Source organism: Leishmania panamensis (assembly GCF_000755165.1).
Source record: "Leishmania panamensis strain MHOM/PA/94/PSC-1 chromosome 16 sequence".
NCBI lineage: Eukaryota > Euglenozoa > Kinetoplastea > Trypanosomatida > Trypanosomatidae > Leishmania > Leishmania panamensis.
In genome coordinates, this window is record NC_025861.1 from 639000 (window position 1) to 664563 (window position 25564).

General features: G+C 57.8%; 6 protein-coding genes and 1 pseudogene across 6 annotated transcripts, besides 1 other annotated feature; all 7 read left to right on the plus strand.

Annotated features, from left to right (window-relative positions):
- Positions 1 to 1491: 1491 nt before the first annotated feature.
- Positions 1492 to 2340, plus strand: LPMP_161560 (U1 small nuclear ribonucleoprotein, putative; the record flags this gene model as incomplete). Its single annotated transcript, XM_010699382.1, has 1 exon — positions 1492 to 2340. One exon carries the CDS (start codon positions 1492 to 1494, stop codon positions 2338 to 2340), a length of 849 nt encoding a protein of 282 aa, XP_010697684.1.
- Positions 2341 to 3376: 1036 nt separating this feature from the next.
- Positions 3377 to 5287, plus strand: EIF4G3 (eukaryotic translation initiation factor 4 gamma, putative; the record flags this gene model as incomplete). Its single annotated transcript, XM_010699383.1, has 1 exon — positions 3377 to 5287. One exon carries the CDS (start codon positions 3377 to 3379, stop codon positions 5285 to 5287), a length of 1911 nt encoding a protein of 636 aa, XP_010697685.1.
- A 2163-nt stretch (positions 5288 to 7450) lies between these two features.
- On the plus strand, positions 7451 to 8257 carry LPMP_161580 (prohibitin; the record flags this gene model as incomplete). The annotated part of the gene is made up of 1 exon (XM_010699384.1): positions 7451 to 8257. One exon carries the CDS (start codon positions 7451 to 7453, stop codon positions 8255 to 8257), a length of 807 nt encoding a protein of 268 aa, XP_010697686.1.
- A 1367-nt stretch (positions 8258 to 9624) lies between these two features.
- LPMP_161590 (hypothetical protein) lies at positions 9625 to 10980 on the plus strand (the record flags this gene model as incomplete). Its single annotated transcript, XM_010699385.1, has 1 exon — positions 9625 to 10980. One exon carries the CDS (start codon positions 9625 to 9627, stop codon positions 10978 to 10980), a length of 1356 nt encoding a protein of 451 aa, XP_010697687.1.
- Positions 10981 to 11683: 703 nt separating this feature from the next.
- Positions 11684 to 12403, plus strand: LPMP_161600 (hypothetical protein; the record flags this gene model as incomplete). Its single annotated transcript, XM_010699386.1, has 1 exon — positions 11684 to 12403. The coding sequence occupies one exon, from the start codon at positions 11684 to 11686 to the stop codon at positions 12401 to 12403; it is 720 nt and encodes a 239-aa protein (XP_010697688.1).
- Positions 12404 to 14897: 2494 nt separating this feature from the next.
- Positions 14898 to 19010, plus strand: LPMP_161610 (annotated as a pseudogene).
- A 2270-nt stretch (positions 19011 to 21280) lies between these two features.
- Positions 21281 to 23356, plus strand: LPMP_161620 (hypothetical protein; the record flags this gene model as incomplete). The annotated part of the gene is made up of 1 exon (XM_010699387.1): positions 21281 to 23356. The coding sequence occupies one exon, from the start codon at positions 21281 to 21283 to the stop codon at positions 23354 to 23356; it is 2076 nt and encodes a 691-aa protein (XP_010697689.1).
- A 680-nt stretch (positions 23357 to 24036) lies between these two features.
- Positions 24037 to 24595: a repeat region.
- Positions 24596 to 25564: the final 969 nt, after the last annotated feature.

The following is a 25564-nucleotide window of genomic DNA, read 5'->3' on the forward strand; positions in this document are numbered from 1 at the left end:
AGAGTAGAAGGAGCTTTCCTGGTGGATAGAAGTACCCCGTATCTCGATACATACCTGAGGGAGTGTGAGTCTAAGTGTGAGGATCTGCGAGCATATTGGCTGCTTTGTCTTTTGTGGGTGAACCGCTGGTGAGCAAGAGGACCTCGCTTGTACACGACCTGCACCGCTGCAGCCCACATCATCTCGCACGTCTTTCTCTCTTTTACGCTTGGCGTGTCTGTGTGCTGCACGCGCACAGTGAAATTGCGTGGGACCGAAGGCATCGCCATTGCAGCAGGAGCACAATGTAGAAGATGAACTGACGGTGGCAGTGGGGGCAGGAAGGCATTTCTATACTGCGACGTTGCTTACTGCTCCTTCTCTTCCCACCCCGGGTGTCGAGACGATGTCTGTCGCCCTCCTCTCCCCCACCTTCCCTTGTGTTCTGTACTTTGGCCTGTAATGCGACGTCTGCCTCGCAAGGGGAATCGCTACGACACTGCTCACACTTTTCCGCGAGGATCACGCACCCCTGTTCGACCTCTCGCTCCCTCTACCCCCCCCCCCCCCCCACACACACACGCTTGTGGGCCTTCGTGGCAGAGGGTCTGTCTACACTTTCTGGTTCTTATCTTGTTTTCCTTTCACTGTTTCGATGTTCTCGTTTTCTGTCGTTCTTAGCTTGCTGGTCTCTATTCCTTTGCTCTTCTCACGCATCATGTGTTTACCGTCGTCTTGCATTTCAGCGGAGGGAACGGCTCTCCCCCTTGTCTCCCTCCCTCATCCTCGTTCTTTCACGTTGCAGGCGCCATGCGCGGCATGAGAAGGCCGCATCTTCCTTGCCTTTGCTCTCTCTCTCCTCCTGTCTTTCCAACCCTTAGCGACAACACAGACGCAACAGGAAATTTTGTGAAAAGGCGCCATGGACATGCCAAAGTTGTTCAACGCACGCGCGTTCAACGGCGCACAAGTGACGCGCGTAGTCGGCACCGGGACTTCTCCATTTTCGAAGTATCAGTGCGGTCGCTGCTGTGACGGCCGTTGTCGCGTCGCGATAACTCCCACAGACTTCTTCGGTGCTGATCCACGTCGCATTAGTCCGGTCAGGGGTGAGGTCGATGGCGGTATTAGGAGCACTGAACCCCTCTTTACCTTTCCCAGCAGCACGTCTTCACTTGCATCTGTCCGTCTACTTCTCTCCTTCTCTTTGTCCTCACCTGTCTTTTGGTTGTGCGCATGCATGCGCGTGTGTGTCTAACACCGAACGTCCATCCGTGCCGCTCCCTACGTCACGCAAGGCCACGCCAACACATTTATCACCCACCCCCTACACACAAACTTGCGTGTGCATGCCCTTGCGTGTACGTTGAGGCGAGTGCGGAGCCCGATTGACTTGCTGCCTTCTGCCTTGCGCACGTGTAGCACTGCACTAGGCGGACAGCTACTACACAGAGAGGGAGGACAACACACAGCAGCAACCGCCCATTCCACCCCACTCGCCTTTTAAGTATTATGGAGTGTGAAGAAGAAGAATCGAGGCTGCAGCGCAATAGAGCGGCGGCACTGCAGCGGCAGGAGGCGCATGCCGCGTGGAAGCGCACCTTCTTCCAGGCGAGGCCGGCGCCGCCCTCCATTGGCCGACTGCACCGACGACAGCAGGGAGTCACAAGGGACCACTCGTGCCACAACGCCTTTAACACCGCACTGGCACTGAAAAGGCAGGCGGAGGAAGAGACGTGCACCAGTGACACAAAGGCAGATGCCTCGCTTTCATCTTTGCTAACGCTCACGACAAGTGCAGCGGCAGTGGCGGCTGGAGCATTGTCGAGTCAGGAGGTGTGGGTTGCGCAGCTGCAGGGCGAATACGAGCGCCGCAACCCTTTCACCGACCTCAACGTCCGCTCAGACCCCCTGCGCACTGTTGTTATGGCGAACCTGCACCCAGAGACGGTCGAGGAGGATTTACGCCACTTTGCCGATCAGTTTGGCCGCGTGCTAAACGTACGCATTGTGCGCCATCACAAGACCGGTAAAAGTCGTCGTTACGCCTTTGTGGAGTTTAACCTCGTCGGGGAGGCCCGCAAAGCCATCCAGTTCCACCGCAAGAAGCGACTGAAGGGGTACTCGATCATCATCGACAAGGAGAAGGGCCGCACAGAGCCAGGCTTTCTGCCAAAGCGATTGGAGGCCGCCGCCTCCTTTTGGACCTCCCCCGCGAACGGGTTGAGCCCTGCCTCCTCGATTGAGATGGCAGAGGCGAAAAGGGCAGACTCTGCAGCCTTGGGCCCCGGGAGTATCAAGGCGGTACCCTCCATGCCAGAGGACGACGATGATTTTCTCAAGGCGATTTTGAACAGCTGAGCAAGGCAGCCAGACTTGCAGAGACTTTGGAGCGGTAAGAACAAAGCACGCCGTGCTGCGTATGAGGTGTGCAGGCGCTTCATCAGACCATTTCCGCCACTTATCGGGTCTCGTCTCGGCGTGGTGTTCTTCTGCTTGCGGGTGCTCTCTCCAGTTGTTCTACACCCAACCACTCTAGACCTAAACATACGATAGGAAGCGGTGCTTCGATCCACTCAAGCCCGTCCACCTTCATGAGGTCCGGGGCACATGTGGACTACACAGCGCCTGTCAAGGGGCTGGAAGGAGGGTGAGTGTTGGCACCTTGTCTCTAAGCGTACTCTCTGAGCCTACGGTGTGACTGCTGCTCTCCTGCGGTGGTCACTCTTCCTTCTATTTATTGCCGTGCATCTGAGTCGATGTCTGCGAAGGTGGATGGGGGGAGAGAGGATGGGCACTCTCGCCGTCTGCCCACCTCTCTCTTGCACCATTGCTCATGCGGCAGCCTCCATCCTGTCGGAGGCGGCAATTATTCAAGTTCGGGTCGCACGCGATCCACCTTCACATGCACACTCATGTCTCCGTTGAACTCTTATAGTTCTCTTCACTTCTGCTATTCACCGCCTCCTCCTTTCCCGCATTGTACGCACATGTGGGCCCTCTTTGTTTTCGCCCCCCCCCCCCCCCGCTTCGGGTGGTTCCTCCGCTGTATTGGTTGGCGATCGGCCTTGCTCATGCCCCCCAACCCTCTTTCAATCCCATAGCACAGTTGCGCGTCTCTACTGCTGAGACACCCTATGGTTACTCACCTTCTTCGCTTGTCGACTGATACCCATACTCGCTCGCTCCTCAACGTTCCCCCGGCACACTCACTCACGCGTACGTACACAAACCCTTCGCATTGCCTTTTCTCTCTCAAATTTCTTTGCTCCCCTCTTTCTCCCTTTTGCAGCCACCACTAAAACTTTCAGCGCCACACTGGAGTCCTTTACCGCCTGCGCCGGATCGTCGTGCCTCACTCCGGCCTCTTTCCAGGCCCACAAATCCCCATACAACAATGCAGTTCACCGTGGAGCAGATCCGCAGTGTGCGAAACAACTACCTCGAGCCGCCGTACCCCGGCTTCTCTCTGGATGAAGTGGTGCGGCGCCGTCGCTTGACGCAGACAAAGCTGGTGCGCGGCGAGAATGCGTGGGTTGTGAAGGGCACTGCCCAGACGACGGAGGAGTGGGCGCAGCGACTGCTGCACGGCACACTGAACAAGCTGACAGAGGAGAACAGGGATATCCTGGTCGGCAAGTTGCTCACCAAGGAGCTCTTTGCCACGGAGGACATTATGAATATGGTTGTCAAGATCATCTTCAAGAAGGCACTGGACGAGCCAGAGAACAGCAAGCTATATGCCGGCGTGTGCCACAGCCTTGCCTTGTATGAGGCAACCGTTCTGCGCGATGGTCACAAGGGCGAGCGCCCCCAGTCGCAGCTGCGCGACGCTATCATCAGAACTGCCCAGTACGAGTTCCGAACGCTCTCCCAGGAGCTGTCTAAGATGGAGGACAAATCTGAGGAGGAGCTCGAGTACGAGCGCTCCAACGTGATGCGGCGCAAGCGGTCCAACATGCGCTTTATCGGTGAGTTGTACCTTTGCACAGCCCTGACGCACACGACCATGTTCACTATCATGGATCTGACGATGCGCTGCAGCGACGGCACGGGGTTCCCCAGTAGCGAGAACATCGAGCTACTCGCCGCGCTTCTCAGCACCATCGGCGATCGCCTAGATAAGAGCCACAAGACGACGCTCGACTCCTACTTCACCTCCCTCGAGAACTTCAACAAGAAGCCTGACTGTACGTACCCACCACGCATCCGCTTCAAGATCATGGACCTGCTGGATCTGCGCAAGTGCGGCTGGGGCTCCAAGCCGAAACCTGTCAAGGCTGCCCTGCCGCCAAGCCACGGCAAAGACAAGAAGTATGCCTCTGCCCCACCCCCCAAGAAAGGTGGTCGGGATCAGGGCAACGCCGCTGCTGCTGCGGTGAAGAGCTGGCGCGACGCTGCCACGGCGAAGACAGGCACTATGGCAGCACCGGCGCCTTCGGCCGGTAAAGGGCTGAACGGACGTGGTACGTCGAGTGGAGCACTGGCAGCCAACACCACGACTTTGTCCACCTCAGCAGCGGTCACGAGTGCGGCTGTTGCACCCGCTGGTGCCGCTTTCCGCGGCGAAGCGTCTCCGCCGGCTCCACTTGTGAAGTTCGAGCTGCGCGTGGCGTCAATGTTTCAGGAGTGGGTGGCAGACCGCACGAACGACGTCATTCTTCAGTGGGTGGATCAGTTCAACACATGCGACCGCTTCTTTGAGTCGGAGAGCGAACTGTGTGTAGCGGTGGCGCAGGAGGTGATTCACTCTGCTTGCACGACCACCCGCAAGGATGCCCAGCGCGCGGCCTTCAGCTTCCTCGTCGTTGGCTTGTACATGATCGACACGGAGGTGTTCGACGGCTTTGCCAGCGCCCTCGCCTCCGCAATCGAGGACGGCCTGTTGGAAGACGTTCCAAAGTTTGGGGAGCGCTTCATGAGTATGCTGCGCCTCACCTCCACTGAACAGGAGACACGCGCCGATGTGTACTTCGATGCGGCGAATGTGCTGCGCCTGACCTACAATCGGCTAGAGAGCCCCGACGACTACGCCGTGGACACACTGATGTCCTTCTGGGATCGCGTGCCGCTTCCGTCCACCGACGAGGAGAATATGATCCGAATGGATCTCGACGTTGTTTACAGTATGTGCAACCCCGAAGGTGCACAGGAGGGGCTGGAGAAGCTGCTCAGCCGCATCATCCACTCGATGCTGCAGATGCAGCTGATGGACGCGGAAGTGCTGGCCGAGTTCCTCTGCCTGGATGTGGAGGAGGGGCTGTGTGCCAAAGTTATTGCCGACTACAAGGCGCGAGTCGTCAAGTGAGATAGTTCCTCCCCCCCCCCCCCCCCCCCACACACACACACACACACACCTCTCCGCAGAACTTTCTGTGCTCTTTATTCCCGCCTATTCGCAAAGCTATGCGAAAGGCGCCGTAGAGAAGTGTGCGGCTGCAGGGCTAACTGAGAGGGTGGAGGAGGACCGATTCTCGGCGTGGCGTCAAGCAGCGTAGCTTTCGAGATTTCCTTTGCATCCTCACTGTACGTGGCACGAGCGACAGCGGCGGCGCGATCACTGGAATGTGCGAGCATGCACGTATGCGCGTCTCTCTTTGTGTCTGTGTTGCGTAGCGGATTGCCTTCATTGAATGAACAGCGCGCCACCAACCACCTCCCTCTCTTCTCAAGCACAACACCGTACTTCAGGGACCGACGAAGAGTGAGGAGGGGAAAGAGGCACACATGAAGGATAGTGACGAGAACACATGGATGAGGGGAGAGGATCGAAGAGGCGGCGGAGCATGTGAGGCACCGTTGGTGGTGATTAGGCCTGTCAGGAGGCAAACACACCAAAAGGGCGAGAGTGTGTGTGTGTGTGGAGGAGGATGGCCTTCTCACTAGAAGGGAAAACCTGGACAGGCGTGTGCGTGCATACGTGCTCGTGTGGATGGGTGGGTGTGAAGCTGATGGCTCATGTAGCTGTTGTAGTGCGTGGAAACCTTCCTCCCCCTCTCTCCTCCATCTCTTCCTCGTCTTCACTGAGCTGACTATCATGTTCGTGTCGCCCCTTTCACAATGCGTAGCAGCAGCAGCCTCGGCAGCAGCAGCACCTCCCCTGTGAAGTGCAACGTGCAAGGCAAAGTCATGTTAAGCGAATAAACACATTAGTGATAACGAAGAGCGTTAAATATTATGGGCACGTTGACGGTGCCTCAGTCGTTTGGTCCTGATTGCCACCCCGGCCCTCTTCTCTCTCTTATTCACCGTGTGACACTCCTTCCGTCTTCCCTCGCACTGTGCTGTCGTGCTGGTGGGTAGGGAAGGGGAGTCGAGTATGAGATGGATGGAGCGCATGATTGAATGCGGCAGGGCTGGCGGATGGCGGTCGTCGTTGTCACTCCGCTCTTTTGTGTCTTTTTTTGTTCTACTTTGCTGATGTTGTTGTGACTGTCGGTGACTTTAAGTGCCCGCCTGAGTGCCTCTGTGCTCGTCGCGCTCGCTCGCTCTCTGTGTGGGTGTCTTTGTGTGGCCCTTCCCAGGCCTCTTCTCATTCCGTCGCCCTTCACGCCGCGATGCGCAGGAGGTGGTGGGTCGCCGGGCGACAGAGCCGCTTAAATGCAGTGAGGGAAGAGACGTGTGCGCCGGAGAGAGTCCCCGAGTCACCCGTTTTGCGTCTCCTTGTGCCTTCCTTTTTTCGCTAATCTTTTCTGTGTGGTGCTGTGCTCGCGCACGCTTGTACGCCCAGGCCTAAAAACTGTGTAGCGAGAGACGGAGCCTAATCCATGAGTGACGGAGGAGGTAGGTGGATGAGCCACTGCATTGCCAAGGCTCACTGTCTGCAGGAACATGGCTCAATACAGCGGCTTTCTCGGCTCTTGAGAGTACGCTCGCTGCTCCTGTGTGGGTATGTGCGTGCGATTCTGCGTGTTTCGTGATTTTTTCACTTCTCTTCACGAATCGCCTGTCACGGTGATGGTACGAGTTCTACGCTCTCTTTTCCTCGTCCACTCGTTCTTTTCTATGCTAACCACCCTCCGTACCTCCCTTTACACCCTTCACACCCACACTGTGCATCTGCACACCGGCGCTAACATGAATGCTCTTCATTGCCATTCTCAATGTACAATGTGTGTTGCCTGCACTTCTCCCGTGCCGCATTTCTGCAGTGCTCTTTTCTTTTCTTCTTCACACGGAGCGCTTTGGCCTTTTCGTTGCTACGCTGCGCTTTTCTCCTCGTATTTCACAGTTTCGTGTGCGCGCATCTCTAGGACACGTGGGGCCGACCCCAGAGGCAGTGTTAAACTCCCATTTTTGCGCAATCTTTGCATCTTTCGCTCCTCCCCCCTCCTTCTCAGCGAACAGCCTTCTCTGATTGCCAAGGGGCCCAAACGCAGGCTGAGTTTGCGAGTATCTCCCAACACTCACTGTTGCTGCTGCTGAGTGCTTCCTGTCTCTTTGGGTTGTCTTCTCACTTTCCGTCTTGGCAATGTCAAAGCTGTTGCAGAAGGTCGCCATCAGTGCTGTGGCTGCCAGCCTTAGCGTGTACAGCTGCTGCTTTGTTGTCTACCCAGGTGAAGCGTGCATTCTATACAACAAGATCAACGGGCTGAAGGACTCCGTGTACGGCGAAGGTCTGCAAGGGCGCATCATCGGCCTGGACGACATCCTTCGCTTCAACGTGCGGGTGCGCCCACGCACCCTGCAGACAATGACCGGCACCAAGGACCTGCAGATGGTGAACGTGCGGCTGCGTGTGCTTTTCCGTCCCATGGCTGACCGCCTTCCGCAGATCTACCGCACATTCGGTCTTGACTACGACGAGCGCATCCTGCCGTCCGTCAGCAATGAAATCCTGAAAGCGGTGGTGGCCGAGTACAAGGCAGAGGAGCTCATCCAGAAGCGGGACGCCGTCTCCGCGCGCATTTACCAGCTCATGCAGGAGAAGGTGAATCAGTTTGGCCTCGTCATTGAGGACCTCTCGCTGGTAGACATTCAGTTTGGTGCTGACTTTATGACGGCGGTGGAGCAGAAACAGGTCGCCCAGCAGGAGGCAGAGCGGTACCGCTACGTCGTGATGGAGAATGAGCAGAAGCGCCGTGCCGCCGTGGTGCGCGCTGAGGGAGAGGCAGAGTCGGCGCGGCTCATCTCTGAAGCCATTCAGAAGTCGGGCTCCGGCTTGCTGGAGCTGCGCCGCATCGAGGCAGCGGTGGAGGTGGCTAACCAAATCTTGCCCATGCAAAACGTGACGTTCGTGCCGAAGGACGCAAACATGTTGATGAGCATGACGAAGTGAGGTGTTGGTTCACCGTTTCCCTCTCTACAGATCGCATCGCTGCCGTTGGTGAAGTTCTTGGTGCTGTTGTTGCTGCTGTGTGCCTGTATGTGTTTCTCTCTCTGCCTCGCTCTGTTCGTGGAGCGGTTGGTTTGCTGACAGCCTCGTCCGCGGTGAGCATTGGAGGCGGGAGGAAGGGAGGGCAGCAGAGAGAGGGTGGGGAAAAGTGCTCCTCGAGATTCGATCCTGTGCATCTACTTGAATGGGCGTGCGAACGCGCGTCTACAAGATTGTGGTAGGAAGGGGATCTGATGGAGGTGTGTGTGTGTGCGTACCCTTCTTGAAGTACGTGAAGGAGAAGCATCTCGAGGTGAGTCCGCCGTCATGATCCGCACGCAGGGGTCGCCACGGTACCCAAAGCGCGTACGCTGTGCTTGCGCCGAACGATGCATTATTTTCCATCGTTGTTGTTTTGTTTCTCCGTTTTGGTGGTCGTGCCGTGTGTTGTCGCGTGGCTTCGTGCCCGTCGTAATGGCGGTGCTAAACAGCCCATACTCCGTAATGAGGGAAGGCGGTGGCTTGTCCACTCCCACACCCGCACCCGCACGTGCACCGCCCTCCCTCTACGCTCGATGTGCACACGCGTGTATGTCTGCTGTCGTTGTTGGAAGGTCGAGGCTCTGCGACGGTGCGTGAGTATAGCTGCCCTCACCACGAGGAGAGAAGGGTGTGCGCGCACTAGCCTCATCTGCACTCGCGTCTCTCAACTCGAACTCACAGTGCGCCTCAGAACGAGTGGTCACGACGGTGGCGTGATGTGGTAGGTTTGTCTCGACGTGCATCTCTGTCACTTGCTTCATCGCTCTTACTCTCCCTCACTTCGTGGTGGCAGTCCATTCAAGGAGATATCGAGGTGATCGGGCAACTGCTCCCTTAATGACATGCATTTCAGCCTTCCCGCTAGCAACCTGTCAAGGTATCTGTTGCTTCATCTCCCTCTCTTATTCTTGCACTGATTCTTCTCGTTCGGCGTACGGTGACCTCGAGCTCTGCGTGAGAACACAGGGCATTTGCATGGATCAACAGTGACGTAGCCGCATCGAAATCGCTGTGCGGTGCTTCTGTAGGAGAAAAAGAGGAGGAAAAACCAGGCAAGTGTTGCTCATCATCAGCAAGCAGATACGCCTCCACGTTCTGTGCCATCACGGCTAGTCCTACTCTTACCCACAGTGACGTCCTCTGCGCCCTGCACTCTCTTCTGTTGTTCTTGTCTCTGTTCGGCAGTCGCGCGCACTGGATTTTCTCCATTTCCATCCCCAGCCCCGCAGTAGTGCAGCTTCTGTTCTCCTTGACAGAGAAAGTATGATCACGACAGCTGAGACAAGATCATGTCAGTGAAGGAGACTTCTATCACCCTGCCGCTCGCGGCGGAATCCGTACTGGATGTCGACAACGGCATCACGGCGACAAGTGCCATCTCCGTGCTTGGCGGTCGAGCCATGCTTATTGGCACCAGTGAAGGCAGCATTCTGCTTTGCGTTTCAATGAATGAGAACGCACGTGTGCTGACGCCGCATTCCGAAGCAACATTGCACTTCGGGGCCATCTACGATATCACCATCAGCTCACATCACCTTGTTGCAACAGCTGGCCACGACGCCGTCAGCTGCGTCTTTCCTTTACACACACTCTACCGCGACAGTGGAATCACACAGTGTCGGCGAATCACGGGGCACACTGTCCCTGTTGTCGCAGTCCGATTCCTTTCTGATGGGGCATCCCTAGTAGCTCTTGGGGCTGACGGACGAGTACTCATGGTCGAGGTACGCAGCGGAGCTGTGTTGACGTCCCTGTTCTGCGGCTTTGCCGCGACCTGCCTGGCGTGCTCGCTGGATGAGACACAGCTTTTCGTTGGCGGTCGGTCCCTCGCATCAATCGATCTGCACCACGCGATGCGACCAACGTATTTGCAGTCCGTGGCTGTCGCAGCCGCTGGACTCGATGCGCGGGCGTCTCTCTCAGGCACTGCGGCAGCGTTTGGTGACGCGGTTCTTCCTCGCGCCCCAGCATGGCTGCGGCTGTATGCGTGGGAGGAGAAGTCGGAGGCAACTGTTGGTGCATCTCAGTGGCAGTTCCGGACACCTCCCCATATGTTAATCCGCTCGCTGGATGTGGACTCAGGGGACGGGGCCTTGAGCGCTGTATTTGCTCGCCACGTGTTGGGCACCACGTCTGTGGAGGTCTGTGGCAGCGCGCGGTGGGCCGCTGCAGGCGGCAGGACCGCATTCGAGACAACCTGGGCACCCCAGGCCTTGCGGTGTGTCCCCACTGCACTAGGCTGTCGCTTGTCGAGAGACCGCTCTACGAGTGTGGCGGCTAAGAAGCTACGGGTACGGTGCCGAGTGAAGGTATCTGCCCGCCCGTCCGCCAAGCAGACTTCTACCCAGCCCAGATCGTTCCTGTCCAGTTCGGTGGCTCTCTGGAACGGTCGCTGGTACACTTCAGCATTTGAGCTGGCAGGTGGCACGCCTCGACTCGCTGCATCTGACGACTTTGCCGGGGTATCGGTTTTCACGGCAGAGACGAGCGACCAAGACGGCTTCCCATCGGCAGGCCCTCGAACCCCAGGTGAGGAGCTACTCATTGCCCAGGCGCAGCGCGACGAGCTGCAGCGTGAGTGCGATGCACTGTTTTTTCAGATTAAGAGCCTTCTAGTTCACAAGGCAGCGGCCCGATCGTCGTAAGACCGTGAAGGAGTAGACTGGGGTCGGAGGCAAGTGTGTCCACGACTGGCTTATGTTTGTGCATGTCGCTCTCTCTCTGTGCCGCCACGGCCCGACTCTACACGCCCCAGTGTGTCTTAACCCTCCCCTCAGACTAGCGCCTCTTTTTCATTGTTTTGTCTGTTAGTGCCGTGCGAAGAGGCGGCGTGTCGTGCTTCCAGGCCGGAGAGCAGAGGGTGGAAGACTCGTGTGCTGCTCCCCCCTTTCTTCCACGGCTGCTTCGCTCCTATCCGCGTAACTCAAGATGAGAAGGCAAGGTGATCGCATCGCCCAGGTATGGACGTCAAGGCCTAGTCGTTCTGCAATGACCTGCTGCGGATGCCCCCAACAGATTTTGAGTCCCCCAGGTTAGAGAGTGAGGGGCGACAACGCACAGCACATGAGAAGGCGGCAGTTCCGCTTGAGGAACGCACATGTGTGCGTGTTGTGTGCGATCATTGGGCGTGCTCCGGGACTGTTTCCGGGGAATCCTGTGGCATCAGCGTCTGATACACTACGCAAGCACACGGACACCTGTGCCGCCACAATTTCATCACTGCCGTTCTTCTTTCCTTCCTCTTGGCGCTTTCTTTTGCCCTCGGTAGTTCTCCTCGTCCTTCACCTGTCATCACCGCCCATACACCTCCGCAGCCACGCACGCGCGTGTGCACGGCAACTCTTCGGTATGACCACGCCGAACCTCGATGTCCTCCTTGGTGGCCCGCTGGCCGAAGAGCTGGTGGCCAGTGCAGGGGGCCTTTTAGCGCTGTGCAAGCTGAGCGACGCCGCACTTCGCATGCTGGGCACAGAGGAGTTCCAGAGCATAGCGAGCAGCACACGGGCGAGGCAGCTGCACGCTGGCCTATTGTTGAAGGCGCCACTTTTCACCGACGCCTTTGGAGATGAGGAGGAGGTGGACACGACGGACCTGAAGGCTGCGCAGAAGGGCGCTGCCCAGCTAGGCCGAAAGTGCGCGCTGGTCGCGAAGGCAGACCTTGCCGGGGCCTTCTCCGATGGTTCCCTCGGTGAAGCAGAAAAGGAAAAGCTCAAGGTGGCCTTCGCCCGCCTGCTGGCGGAGGGCAAAGTGACCGCTGAGGACACCCAGGCGCTTTCTGTGCCGTTTGTCTATGTCCGTGGCGATGCAGCAAAGCACAAGCGCGGCGGTGTCAAGGAGCGGAAGAAGCGAGAGGCGCAGCAGGAGTCGGTCAGCGTCGTTGCCAGAGCGACGCAGAGAGTCCGCATGGGCGTCAGTGAGGAGGAGCAGGTGCGACAGCTACTGCAGCGAGAGGACATACGTAGCGAATTTGCTAAGGAGCGCGCTCAGCAGCTGCTGAGGGAGTCGCGGAAGCGGGGGCGAGAGGTGACCCATGATGAGTACGATGATCTGCAGAACATTTCCCTCTAGTGCATGACGCATTTTTTGTGTGTGGGTTGTGTTTTACCGGGAGGTCACAGGAGGATGCGACCCGCCCCCACTCTTTCCGCTGTTGTGGAGCCCTCTTTATTCTTCGATCTTTGCGTCATGCACGTGAGGCACTGCTGGTGTTTGCGGCGTGCGGCGTGCACAGTGCGGTGGCAGCCCTCTATCACGCCAATCCGCCCCGCCGCCGCTGCCCTCGTTACGTAACTCTGAAGCGAGCAAACGCGTTTCCCTATTCCCTCATCCCCCACGTGTATGCCTGCGTACACATCTGCCCAAACACGCATACTGAAGCCGAAGTCAAAATGCTCAGGCGGGTTGACAGCCGACTGTCGTCATTAATAGAGCTCGAGAGGGGTGTGAAAGACTGGGGCTTTCAGGTTGTGACCAGCCGCACAATGGCACCAGAAGCTGCAGGAGTACCATCACTCCTTGCCAGCAGTTGCGAATGCTGCTACGATATTCCTGCCTTTCATTTTTCCCTTAGTCCGTTGCTTTTCTTCTCTTGCCACCTGCCTGTCCCTCTTCTTGTGCACTGAACTCCTCTCTTCGCTCTCTCTGTCTACTACGCCACATCTTTCGCATGTCGTCCACAATGGCCCTTCACTGAACACACGTACACATCTATGCACACCTACACGCTTCCCGCTCCTCTGAGTAGACTGCTACACGCTCCTGCAGGCACACTTCCCTCGTTCACTGCTTGGGTGGGTGCGTGTGCATCAGTATGCCACGAGTAGTGTGGTCTTTACAGCCTTCACTAAGGACTGGCCTCCGCTGTTTTCTTTCATTCTGCCATTACTTCTTCCCCCCATTTCGGGTGCTCTGCCCCTTCGCCTTTCAGTTGTTCCGTCTAGCGCCACCTCTCTCTCTTTCCCTCTCTCTCGTGCGTGTGTTTATCTGTGATTCCGCCACATCCCTCTCCCCAACCCCCCTCCCATCATTCCCCGACATTTTTCCCTCGTGACTTTGCTGTTTTCCCCCTCTTCTACCCCGCCACGCTTTGGTCGCCGCACTGCAACGTTCGATGTTATCGTTTTTGGCCACCCCCCTGCGACTCGGCTCATCGCTCTTTCACGCCCCGCTCATTTTCGCTCCACGCTTGATACGCACTCACCGGAGCTTTTGCTGCTTCTGGAGAACTTCGTGCGTGTGTGGTCGTCGCCGCACCGGACTCTCCACCTCTCGTTTTCTCTGGTATTTTGGTGGAGACAGCACGAGGCGCGCTGGCGAAGAAAGCCGCGACACTGATGAAGCCGAGCTTGAAGCAAAGTACCCCTCCTCCCATACGGAGCGACTCGACACGTACGAAGTCGACCGCGGGTTTCGGAGTCAAGTCATGGATCCCGTCGCTGTATCGAGGCCTGAGCTGCCTGCCAGCCGCAGCGTTACACTTTCTCAGCGGCGACACCATCCGGCAGGCGCCTGAGGATGTCGCTCGCATCTGGCACACTTCCACTCAGATGCCTATCTCCGCTGAGGAGGGTGTCGATGCACGACCAGGACCGCAGGGGCCCTCACCTCTGCCGCTGCAGCCCTCTCCTTCCCTTCGGGACACGGTGATCAATACGAGCTTCCTGACGGCACCTCTGCCCTTCTTCGTGGCCAACGGATTGGCCCAATTGATTGCGGCTCACGGGACTGGAGCACGGAGTTTCAGTGGTAATGGGAAGCGTAACTGCATGGCGAGATGTGGGGGTACACTAGTCATGATGGAATATGTTGTTTTCTGGAAGAGTTCGAGGCGTTCGCCAAGGAGTTGGTGGAGTCGCTGTGGCTGGAGGGGTGTCTCCCGCCTGCTACTTGCCCGTCGTCTGCCGCGATCACGTGCGCTCGCTACGGAAGTGTGCTGCTGTACGTGTGGCCCGACAGAAAGCTGGGCATGTGGATGCAGCGCAGCTTTCGTGCGCTGATGGAGTGTTACGTGCCACACCTCTCGCTACCGCTGATGGCGACTTTCCGCTACTTTGGCGATGTTGTCAGTGTCGCCACTGTCATCTCGCTCGATCGTACGAGAGCGGAGGAGTACACGGGCAACGGGCGCAGTGATTCAGTGGTGCACCTGCCCTTGCAGGGGAGCTCCTGAGAATGGCTCAGAACGCACTAAACGTGCTTCGCGGAAACCCTCGTGACGAGGCGGCGGCAGCGGCGGATGAGTCAGATGACGAGGCGACCAAGCGACAGAAGTGCAAGGTGAGGGGCGTCGAGGCGCGCGAGGGTGTAGACGCGCGTCTGTACGTGGTGAATTGTCTCGGCCTTTTGCCGCAGCTCTTCTCCCCCGGCGGTCGTGTGCTGACGCTGCGGCGGTGGCTTCATTTGATTCAGCATCCATCGGTGCCCTGGGACGGTGGCAGCGCGTTAATGAACACCTACCGGTGTGAGGCTGCTGCTGCTGTTCAGTACCTCAGCGGTGCCCTTCAAGCACCGATGGAGAAGCGCAACGCACATCTTGTGCAGCTCCTGCATCGAAACGGGTTCAATGCGACTTCTGCTGGGCCTCATAGCACAGACTATGCTGGCCGCCGCTAAGGAAGATCTCAATGACATTTCACATCTGACACTCCGCCTGATCGCGGTAGAGGTCCTCGCCCGCGTGGTGCGCCGCACCATATTCCGCTGGATGGTGCGCGAGGGTAGCGCACGGTCGCTGAAGACCGCCAACGACTACCTTCAACGTACCGCCGGTTCGCTGCTGCGTACGTCGCAGGCACGCCTTGAGGAGGACCTGCTATCGCTTATCCGAGACATGTTCTGGCTCGACGAGGCAATCGACACTGCTCCGCACGTGCAGCTGCTCAAGCGCAGACTGCAGGTGAAGGTGGTGTTCATCGCGAAGCGTTTGTGTGAGCTGCGCGGACTCCGAGCGGTACGAAGCAGCGTAGCGGAGATCTTGTGCCAACCTTCACATCACACCTGCAGCTCCTTATACTTTCTAGAGCACCAAGAACTGATAGCGATGTTGGTGCAGGACAAGCCCAAGCATTCGCCGGCGTTCAAGGCGACCAATATCCTTCCACTGCGCATCCGCTTTTTCTGCCGTGACGGCTGCCTTGTCGAGGCTTGGCGAGAGGCGGCGCAGCTGGTGGAGTTGCGCGGCCGTAACATGTCGGAGCGCTTCCTCAACGCGGAGGCGTGGACGACGGCAGCGCTAGTAGCTGCTCACGTTGGAAGAGACGCGGACAGCGCGCATCTCATCGAGCGCGCTACTCGCGTCTTCTTCGACATCCCGGCCTTTCTTTTCCAGTTGACTGCGCCACAGGTGCGACTGCCGTCCTGCCTGTAGTTCTTCCTCGGGCAGGTGCACGTCAAACTCGCGCATGGGTTCATCTGCGTCTAGCAGAGGATCTCCAAAGAGACTGAGGAGCTGTTTAGTGAGGCACTCTGCGCCTGTTGGACGTACTCGAGGACGAACGACGGTTACATGTTTCACGTCTTCGACAACAGGCTGTCGTCGGTCTCTTCAGCATCGCCGTGCACTTTGAAAAAGCAAAGGTGGTGCAGCTCGACGCAACGTGGAGTACTGAGCTGCACTCTATGGCCCCCTCGCTGCAAGGCGCCCGCATCAGCGAGCTCTTCGGGTCTCTGTTCTTCGACCGGGACATGTTCCCCAGCGCGGTGGCGAGACTTTGGGAGTGCCTCGAGACAACTGAGCAACTCCTTGGCGTGACGGTTCTCCGTGTGGGTGAGGTGCTCAACAAGCTGACCTACGTCTACTATCGCTGGGACGTGCGTCAGTACGGCCTCTTCTGCAGCTGCATTCTCCACCGAGCCGAGGCTATCATGGTGGAGCGGAGCGGGCTTTACTCGGCACTGCGCCTCCGCATCGTCGAGAACATCGTGCCGTCATTCATTCTGCGCGGCGTGTTTGTTGTAGCGTCGATACAACTCGGCCTGTTTCGCAGCCTTCCGCCTCGATACACAAAACGCCTCTCGCGTAAGTGCCTCGTCATCCTACGCATCGCCACCATTCAATCCAAACTTCGGGACGTGTTCGGCAACATTGCAATCGTCATTGTTCAGCAATACGGGCGTGAATACCGCAGCCGCGCTCTCCTGCGCGACGTCTGCGAGAGCAGCGCGCAGGGGATACAGCGTCTCAGACGGGCGTTTCTCGTGCAGCACGCGCTGCTGCACCTCTACTACGGCTCCGTCACTTCTGACGGCATTGCACTCGCGGCGCCACGCCACACCATGCGCCCCCTTCTCGACGGAGCAGCGGCGCTGGAATTCAGAGCTGCAGCACCCTGGGCTCTTTTCGATGTGGTCGGGGCGTGCAGAGCAACAGGTGCAGCTCGATGAACGGCAGCAGCTCGTCACGGAGGTTGAGACAGCCGCGGGGGCGTGCCTGATGGACATGCAAAGTGACTCCGTTTGTGGTGTACGTGTCCCAAGGTGCAGCACCTCCGTTGTGATGCAGAACATGATGTTCACGCAGGTGCCAGTGGGTCACCGACTGTCTTCTTTGCAGCTGCGTTTGACTCAACGTCTGTGCTGCAACTTTCAGTGCCTCATGGCGGTGCCACTGAGCACGTTGGTCATCTTCGAAGACAGCGCTTACTACGCCGAGGCGCTTATACCCCTGCACCATCACCCGCGCGTTGTTTTCACTCTCGATGGCTATAGCACTTGTCCACCCGCCGCCACGGCGCGGTCGATTGTGAGCTACATGGTGTACCAGTACCATGACGCCGGCATGACGACGTACCGCGCCGACAGTTGCCAATGTGTCGAGATTGTGTCTGGTGCCGACGGCCTTCTTTACCTCACCAATTCCCTGGGCATTGTCAGCTCGCTGGTGCATCAGCAGCCAACACTCGATGTGTCAACACTGGCACTACCGGCAAACGTTTTCTCGCTCGCCTGGGAGAAGTGCAACGCCCGGAAGGCGAAGGGGGCAGCCGATATGCTGGAACTTGCGCTACGTTCGCAAACGTCCGACGAGTACGGGCTCTTGGGCATCTTTGTCTTCTCCTACCTTGCCTCGGCACGCTTCGCCAGGGGAGAAGACCTCGACGGAGCCAAACGCCTCTTCCAGCAGTGCTCAATGGGGCTCGGGAAAAGCGCCGCGGTTTTCCAAGCTGCGCTCATCTCGTACACGGAGGGCCGCGCGTGGCTCAGCCGCGGTGCCACGAATGCTGCCTTGGGTCCGCTACTGCGCTCGCTGACCATCTATGCTGAACGCATCCGTCTGCACGCCTACGACGGCGCCTTGTGCACCTTCGAAGTTGCGCTCTGGGTGCTTCGGGCCAGCGTAGTGTGGGAGGCAAAGTTGGATGCAGCAGTGCTGCGCTGTGTCGCTCACGCCGTGGAGTTTGGCGAGCCCACACTGTCTCTCTTTATAACCTGCGGGCGTTTTCTTTTGTATGCCCAAAGAGTGGGTGACACGGCCATGTCGCAGCACCTCCTTCACCTGCACGACACAAGGGCGAGGGGACTGCAACCCACTGAACTGGACCGGTACTTGAACGCTCTCCTACAGCGTAGTGAGAGTCTGCAGCGGCGCAGTGGCAACGAGAGCTACATCGACTGTGTCTTTGTGCTCCAGACGGCGATTCACATGGCGGAAGCCGCACCTGTCGAGCCACGGATGCTTGGTGTGATACTCAGCAGCTATGGAGTGTTGCTGACAACGGTGAACAAGCTGTAAGAGGCGCAGTGCGTGCTCAGTCGGGCCAACGCGGTTTTCGTCAAGACGGTAGCACCAACTAGCCTGGAGGCGATGACGTGGCGCAAGCACAATCGAACCCTCAAGCACCGCATGCATGAGAACGCCATCGCTGTAATACGACGTGCCGTGCGACTCTGGAAAGAGCGCCAGCGAGTCGAGCGAGAGATGCGCGCAAAGAATCCGGCGGCGCACCAAGTTTTGCAGGCAGTGCGCTTCAAGTGGCGGATCAAGCGCCTTGCCGTGTCTGAGGCAACCGCTCGCGTACTCATCGCGGACACTCAGGCTGACGAATGCTAACCGCTTACAGAAACGCAAGGGGCGTATGCGCAGCGACGCAGTGCTGAAGCAGACCTGTGGTTCACGCTTGCAGATCTTCCGTGACAAGCTCCACTCCGTCCTCATCAACGTGGACGAGCTGGCGGTTTCCACGAGGGTAGGGATGACTCGCGCCGCCAGGGGTATGCGCCAGGGCATGCTGAGGACTTTCCTTGTGACCAGCCACCGAATAGGGCGTCGTGGCGTCATCAGCGAATGGCGTGCACGTTTCCTCGCAGTCAAACGATGACTTCTGGAGCACGTCGATGCAGCCATCCGTGTCGAGTTTCTTCGCGCTTTTTACGCTTTCATGCGACGCTGCATATCTGCCGAAGAACGTGAGCGGCGATGCTTCATCGTCCAAAACCAAACGAAGTCAACGCGAGAGCTGCGCAAGGCAGTCGCCCGGGCACTGCGTTGTAAACCGAAGAGCATACCGGCCATCGATATCGGAGGTTTTCGTCTTAGCGAGACTGGCAAACGCGAGGTCATCCTCACGAATGAGGAAGAAGAGCACCACCACCTAATGGGCATATTTATGCTCAGTCCCGAGGTCGATGATGACGAGGGGATCCTACCTGGAGGAATCTCTGGAGTTGACAGCAATAGACGTGCTGGCGTGGGTATCTGTTAGTCTGTGTGGTGCTTAGCTCTGAACAAACATTTGTTTTGTGGCCTGGCATTGTGCGGAGACTGCCTCTCTGTCTTCCTCCTTTTTCTTTCAATTCCAGTTCACCAACGCGTTGAGTCGCTGGTGCCGCGACGTGTAATTGGCGTTCACACCAACCAACAAGCAACCGCTTCTCTCTGTTCGAGGAGAGCCACCATGCGCTTCTTCTGGGACGCTTTCTCCGTCTTGCTCCACCGCTGGTTTTTGCGGATCGCACATCACAGCAGATGCCCAGAAGGAAAAAAGCGAACGTGTGCAGAAACGCAACGAGACGGTGTGGGGCCTTTTGTAGGCAGGCCTAGGCGCTGCGCACAGTACCACTCGTTGTGCTTCCTCTTCAAAGCCATCGAAAACATGTTTGCTCCTCATGCGCAGCTGGAGAGGCGGGGGGCTGTGCCCCAACTCGCCATTTGTCCCCCCCTCCTTCTGAGCTGGCGAGGATAAATCGGTGCACTTGTGTGCACTCGCACTTTGGCATGCGCTGCTTCCTCACGTGGCTGAGTTCACTGCTCTCGCTGTTTTTACTCCTGTCGCACCTCTCTCTCTCTCTCCACACACACACACACACACACACACACACCCACACTCACTTAAACACATGGACATACACGCTCGCTCGTGCACTTGTCTCCCTGTTTCTGTATGGAAAGGGCTTCATTGCTATTATTTGGACCTGCTAGCCCTGGACGGAGTGAGCGGCAACGCAGAGACGTACACCACTGCCACAAAGGAAAGAAAACAGACACGCAAAGGTCTTTCTTACCCATTCTGCCCTGTGTGCCTGTATGGGGTGCTGGTGAGCACTGTTGCACTTGTAAGTCCCGCACCGAAGGTATTGAGCAGAACCCCCTCCTCCCTTTTCTCATCTCTCCCTCACTCTCCCTGGAGGCCGCCTCCACCCTTCGACTTCATCTTCTGCTCTCGGTGTACGCTGTCGCGGTTCTTGACCCACGGCAGCCTACGTCCCTTCAGCAATATCGGTGCCGCCGCTTTCTTCTCCCCTTTTCTCCTCCCGCACATTTTGCGCTCCCTTTTCGAACGGCGGTGCCGTACGCTCATTGCAGACGTTTCCTCCCCCCGGTTGGCGAGTCTTCTTCCCACGGGTAAGTCGGGTCTGGGGCCTGCCCCGCCCGTCACACGCACGCAAAGAGCGACTTTCTGCTGTTCTCCGCCGTATTTCTTCTCACTTCTTTTTTGCCCATCGACCTCCTCCGCTTTCCGTATTTCCGCTTTCTCGTGTGCGGGCCTGTGTCCTCCCTGCCCTGCCCCCCCCCTCTTCCCTCCTTTCCTTTCGCTGACGCTCATCTCTTCCCCCACTCTTCTACAGCGACATCGTTACTCCCCTTTCATGTGAACTCCTCTTATACTCCCCCCTCCCCGTGTTTCTGTCGTGTGTCTTCTTCATTTCTTCTTTGCCCTCAGCTCGCTGGTCACCCCACCCTCGCGTCTGCGTTGTGTGTCGTCTCTGCGCCTGTTGCGGCGCGTTGGCCCTTCTATCTTTTCTCCTTTCGACTCTTTTCTTTGCTGGGCAACTCGTCGGGACTTCGCCTCTGCCCAAACCGACTCGCTGCCTCTCCTTCTCTGCGTGTCTGTGTATCTTCGCTTCTTAGTGCCTGCGTCGGCGTGCACCGTCGGGCTCACCGACGCCCGTAGACCACCGTTCTCCATTTCTGCATGGTTTTACCGCGTACGCCGGCGCCCCTGTATATCTGCGTGTGTGCCGTCGCGTATCACGAAGTGCCCTGGAAGGACTACGGTAGTGCGTCTTTGCTCAGTCCGTCTTGTCCTCCAGTGAGTGCGGTGGTGTCAATATTGTTGCCTTTTCCATTGATGTTTTTCATACTCTCTCCAATTCTGCCGCTCTATCGCAAGCGCATCTACAGCGTGGGCACCCCTCGCTTCCCTTGTTTTGTTTTGCCCGCATTTCCTCTCGCTCTTAGTCTTCGAAGCAATTGCTTCTCCGCTCGTCGAAGAAGAGCCCTTGTTTGATTCCCCCTTCCCGCTGCCATCTTCCTATACCTCGAACACGCACACGCACACGCCTCCGCCTCTCTCTCTCTCTCAGGCTCCTGGGCCCGTGCACGTCAACCCGAGCTGGGGAAAAGAAAGACGCAAAAAAAAAAAGAGGCGTATCCGCTGCCCCACCAACATCGGCCACTCAGTGCGTGGTGGAGGAGAGCGGACGTGAGGGCGAAGCCCGCGAGCCCAGATGGACCGCGTGTACATTAAGTGCTGCAGTGCCTTTTCTTCTGCAGCAGCCAACTGGAATGAGGCCTATCAGGTGGCGCTGGAGATGGGGGACAGCACGATGCAGCTGGCGACAGCGCGGCTTGAGGAGCTGCTTCGCGTGGAGCGGGCCTTTGAGGAGGAGGCGGCGCAGGGCGCAATGCGTATTGTGACGATGGACCCGAACGCACCGCGTTCGGTTCCGAAGGAGCTACTGTGCTACCGCGACATGAATATTTTTTACCGCGTCCTGCCAGATGGTCGCTCTGGCCGTAACATCGTGGCCACCTTACGTGGCGTGTTGCAGAGCCGCAGCGCTTCGCTGACGGTACCGCTCACCTCCCTCCTTATGTATCGCGGTATCCCAGTGCTTGCCCAGGCGCTCGCGCCTTTTGGTACAGAGCCAATCAAGATTTATGGTGATGGTGCAGAGTCCGATCCGGAGGTGGCGGCAGAGGTAGAGATTATAGCAGATGCACTGAGGACGCCGCTGCCAGACCAAGTCTTATGTGAGGTGTACCGCAGTCTCGACGGACGCATGTACGTTACGAACACGAACATCACGACAATCGCCTTGGATGACTCCATGCTGATCGGAAGTCCACTTAAGCGACCTGAGATGCTGGCGCTATGTCCGTGCGTCACCGCCACGTGTGAGGATACGCTGAGCGTGCTACACAATGCAGTTGTGATGGAGGCGCTTTGGTGTGTGCTGGACGCCGCCGTCGACCAGCAGTGCCGCCGCCTCAGCGACACACTGCACTTCTATGGAGTCAATCTGTGCCTGCTGGGGGGCGTGCTGGACGCCTTCGCAGAGCGGTACGGCGATGCCGCAGATGATGTACAGCGTTTCACTGAAGTTGTTGCCATTGAGATGATCGCACGGACGATCAAGCAAGAGTTCTACGCAGAAGTGCAGGCGAAACGGCTTGGCGTTGACGAGGTCGGTGTCAACACGTGCTACGCACGGCACCTCCGTGCAGCGCTACACTCAGAGCATAGAGAGAGGTTTAGCCAACTCGTGCTTCGCAAATACGCCATCGACAACGGTAGCGGGCACGCGGACGGTCTTCTGAGGGTTCTACTGGATGTGCGCCGCGATCGTTGCAGCGCGATCGTGGAGCGTGTATCCTGGCTGATAGGGGCCTGCTCCGCTCCCTCAGCAGACGGGGCTGAGAGCAGGCGAACAGTGGCGTGGGCCTTTCTCGTCGCTGGACGCATCACGCCGTGCCTGTGCGATCCAAAGCTGATGTGCTCGCTGGAGCCCTTGTATCGCAGCTGGCGGACAGGCGAAGCCCACTGCTTCGCCTGCTGCTACCCACTTCAGGTCAAAGTTGCCATGTGGCAAGGTCGCGTCGGGGACGGGCTTAACCTCGCCAGCACGGCGGTGGAGCAGGTCACAGCACGCTACGGGAACACCTCAATCCGCGCTGTGCAGGCTCAGCGCACCTTCATGAAGCTTCTCTTTACAATACCATCACTCGAAAACGTGCGAGAGGCATACAGCATGGCGACTTGCATCCTTGAGGTGTACAAAGACCATGCAGGGCCTATCACAAGAGCCAAGTGCCACATCGAAGTGGGCTACTGCCTCCTTGGAGCATCCGCCGTAATGAACGTCGTCGGCGAGGCAGCGCGGCACTTTCAAGCAGCGGAGCAGCTCCTCCTGCTAGCCTCTCTCCGAAGCTCCAACGGAGCATGGTTGTACCTGCAGCCGAGCCTCGGCCTTGTGCGGTGCCGCCAGCTGGGCCAGCAGGATGGGCCCGTGCCTCTCAAGGCGCTTGTAGCTGACGCGTTGTACTTATCTCGCGCTGCTGCACCGGCCGACTACTGCACAAAGTACTTGTGGGTGCTAGGGATGGAGTTGGCGGCGGAGCGGAACTATGCAGAGTCCGCACAGATATTGACGACGGCGTATAGGATGGCGAAGCGCACACAGCGCACGCGGCTGGATGTTGATAGGCTGCACGGCGACACCCTGCGCGTGTACAGCGACTGGGATCCTGAACAGTACGCTGCCTACTGCACTGCAATTGCTGAGGGCGCGCGGGTCCCCTAGAGAAGGTAGGCGGAGGAGACTGGAGCATCCGAGGCGCGCAATCGTCGCACCTCACCACTCTTCGTTGTTTGATGATTTCGAATAGCAACGCGCTTCCTCTCAACCCATCTGTGAGTCCGTGTGTCTGTGCCTGTGGCGTTGGCCGTGGAATTGCTTCTCCCCCATTCTCTCTTTGCTGGTGTTCTTTGATACGGGCTCCCGCCCCTCCCTATTTCTGTCACTCCTTACGTATCTCTGCGTGCACCAGTGAGCTCTGTCTGAGTGGATGGTGATGTCGAGACCTCACTTCGTCTTGTGCGCTCTGTGCGTGGGGACGACTTGCCGGTCCCTCGTTTTCCCCGTCATGCGCCAGCAGGGAAGCACGTCTGCGGGCGCCCACAAAAAGCAGGGCGATGATTGGAGGACAGCGAGGCAGTGGCAGGGTATGTGAGCGTGCTAGAGGGAGCTGTGCTCAAGTGTGCATATGCGCGAGAACGTAGAGAGAAGAGAGAGGCGCTTAGAGGGGACGGAAGTGAGTTTTATTTCGCGTTTCCTCGTTTGTCTCTCTGCCTGCTCGCAGCGGGCGGCGCTGTGCCGATCCCTGGAAGGGGCACCAGCGCATAGATTTGTGCACGGTTCTTTCGACGTGACTCCATAATGTTTTGAGCGGGGAAGGCGAAGAAGCGCTACTCGCGTCTCCCTTTTCAATGTGCCCATTCTCTGCCGTAGATCGTGAAATAAACTCCACTCCATCCGATCTGTCACTGGCCCATCGTGTCGTGCCAAGTTGCCGTAGGCACGCATTACGGCAATGCGTCGACTCAGCCATCTGTGTAGGGCCCTTGCCTCACACTCTGCCCATCCTCAGCTGCACAGGTTCCCTCACAGCCGCTCTTATTATGCCGGTCACCACATGGTGCATCCCTTGGAAGGGAGGCCTGGACTCCCCGTATCACTAGTCAATGAGGGTTCGATGAGGTTCGTTTCAGCCACGCTGACACTTTGCCCCATCCTAGTGGTACTGCAAACACACATTCATTGTCGTAAGCCGCTGCAGTGCAACATCATTCAAGTCCCAGCTACCCACCTCCGTAGCAATACATCGCTCTGACTGTCTCTACGCTGCGGGCACTTGGCTCTGTCACCGCCTGAAATGGTTCTACACTGGCAGGGATGGGGGGGGGGGCTGCTGCTCGGCTTCTGCAGAGAGTGGAGGGCACTTGTGTGGTGGAATGCCATGTGCTCAGGTATCCCCCGGCCATCAGGGGGCGAGGCGGGGGTATTTTGTTTCACAGCGAAAAACTGAAAAGGGCGCTGAACGGATTAGCCGTGAGGACCGTCTCTCACTTCGGAAGCGTCTTGGAGCAGCTTCAGTACAGTTTGCTTTTGAATGGGACAGTGAATCCCCGCGAAGGCACGCGTGGCCCCTGTTGCGACCTTCCCCTCTGCATTGCTCTCTCACTTCATCCTTTATGTACTACAACTCATGTGTTACTCCCCCTGTCTGTTTACAACTCCTGTCTTCGTGTTTCCGCGCATCGCGTACACACACTCATAGTGGTGTCCACATTCGCACCAGCATCGACTGCAGGGAAGTGTGCCCCTTGCGCGTCGCTGTTTCGCACAACTCACATACCAACTCACGCTCCTAGGCCCGTTTACTTAGCGCTTTCTCTCTCTCTCTCTCTCCCGCTGTACTTCGATCTCCCTGCTACGGAGGCATCCCTGCCTTTTCTTTTGAGTCATTGTGATTTCAAACTGCGCCCGCTCTCTCGCTCATTTTCCCCTTCTATACCAACTACGGACTTAACCTCAGCACATCCGTCAAAGCGGACTTTGGCTCTCCCCCGCACTCCCCAGCTGATCTTGCGTGGCGTGTTCACTTCGCTTTGTAGGTGTGGCTCATGCCCAGACCTCCTTTCTGTCGTGTTGTTCTTTTATCTCGCTCGTGGTGTGTTTGTTAGTCTGTCTCTCTTCCCATACCTCTGTCTTCGCCCTCTTCCTCCTCTCTACCCCTCTCCGCCCTCGAGGGCGCTCGCGGTGTCTCGCTTGTTCTCCCACTACATCGCTCGCTTTTTTGTTTGCGCTTTTGGCATTTCCTCTCTATGGCACCCCTTTTCCCTTGAGCACCGCTGTGCCGTCTGTCTTTGTTGGTGCCCGCGTGTACGTGACGTGTGCGTGTGTCTCATCTGCTGATTGATGCGCTGCGCCTTGTCTCCGGGCTCGCCG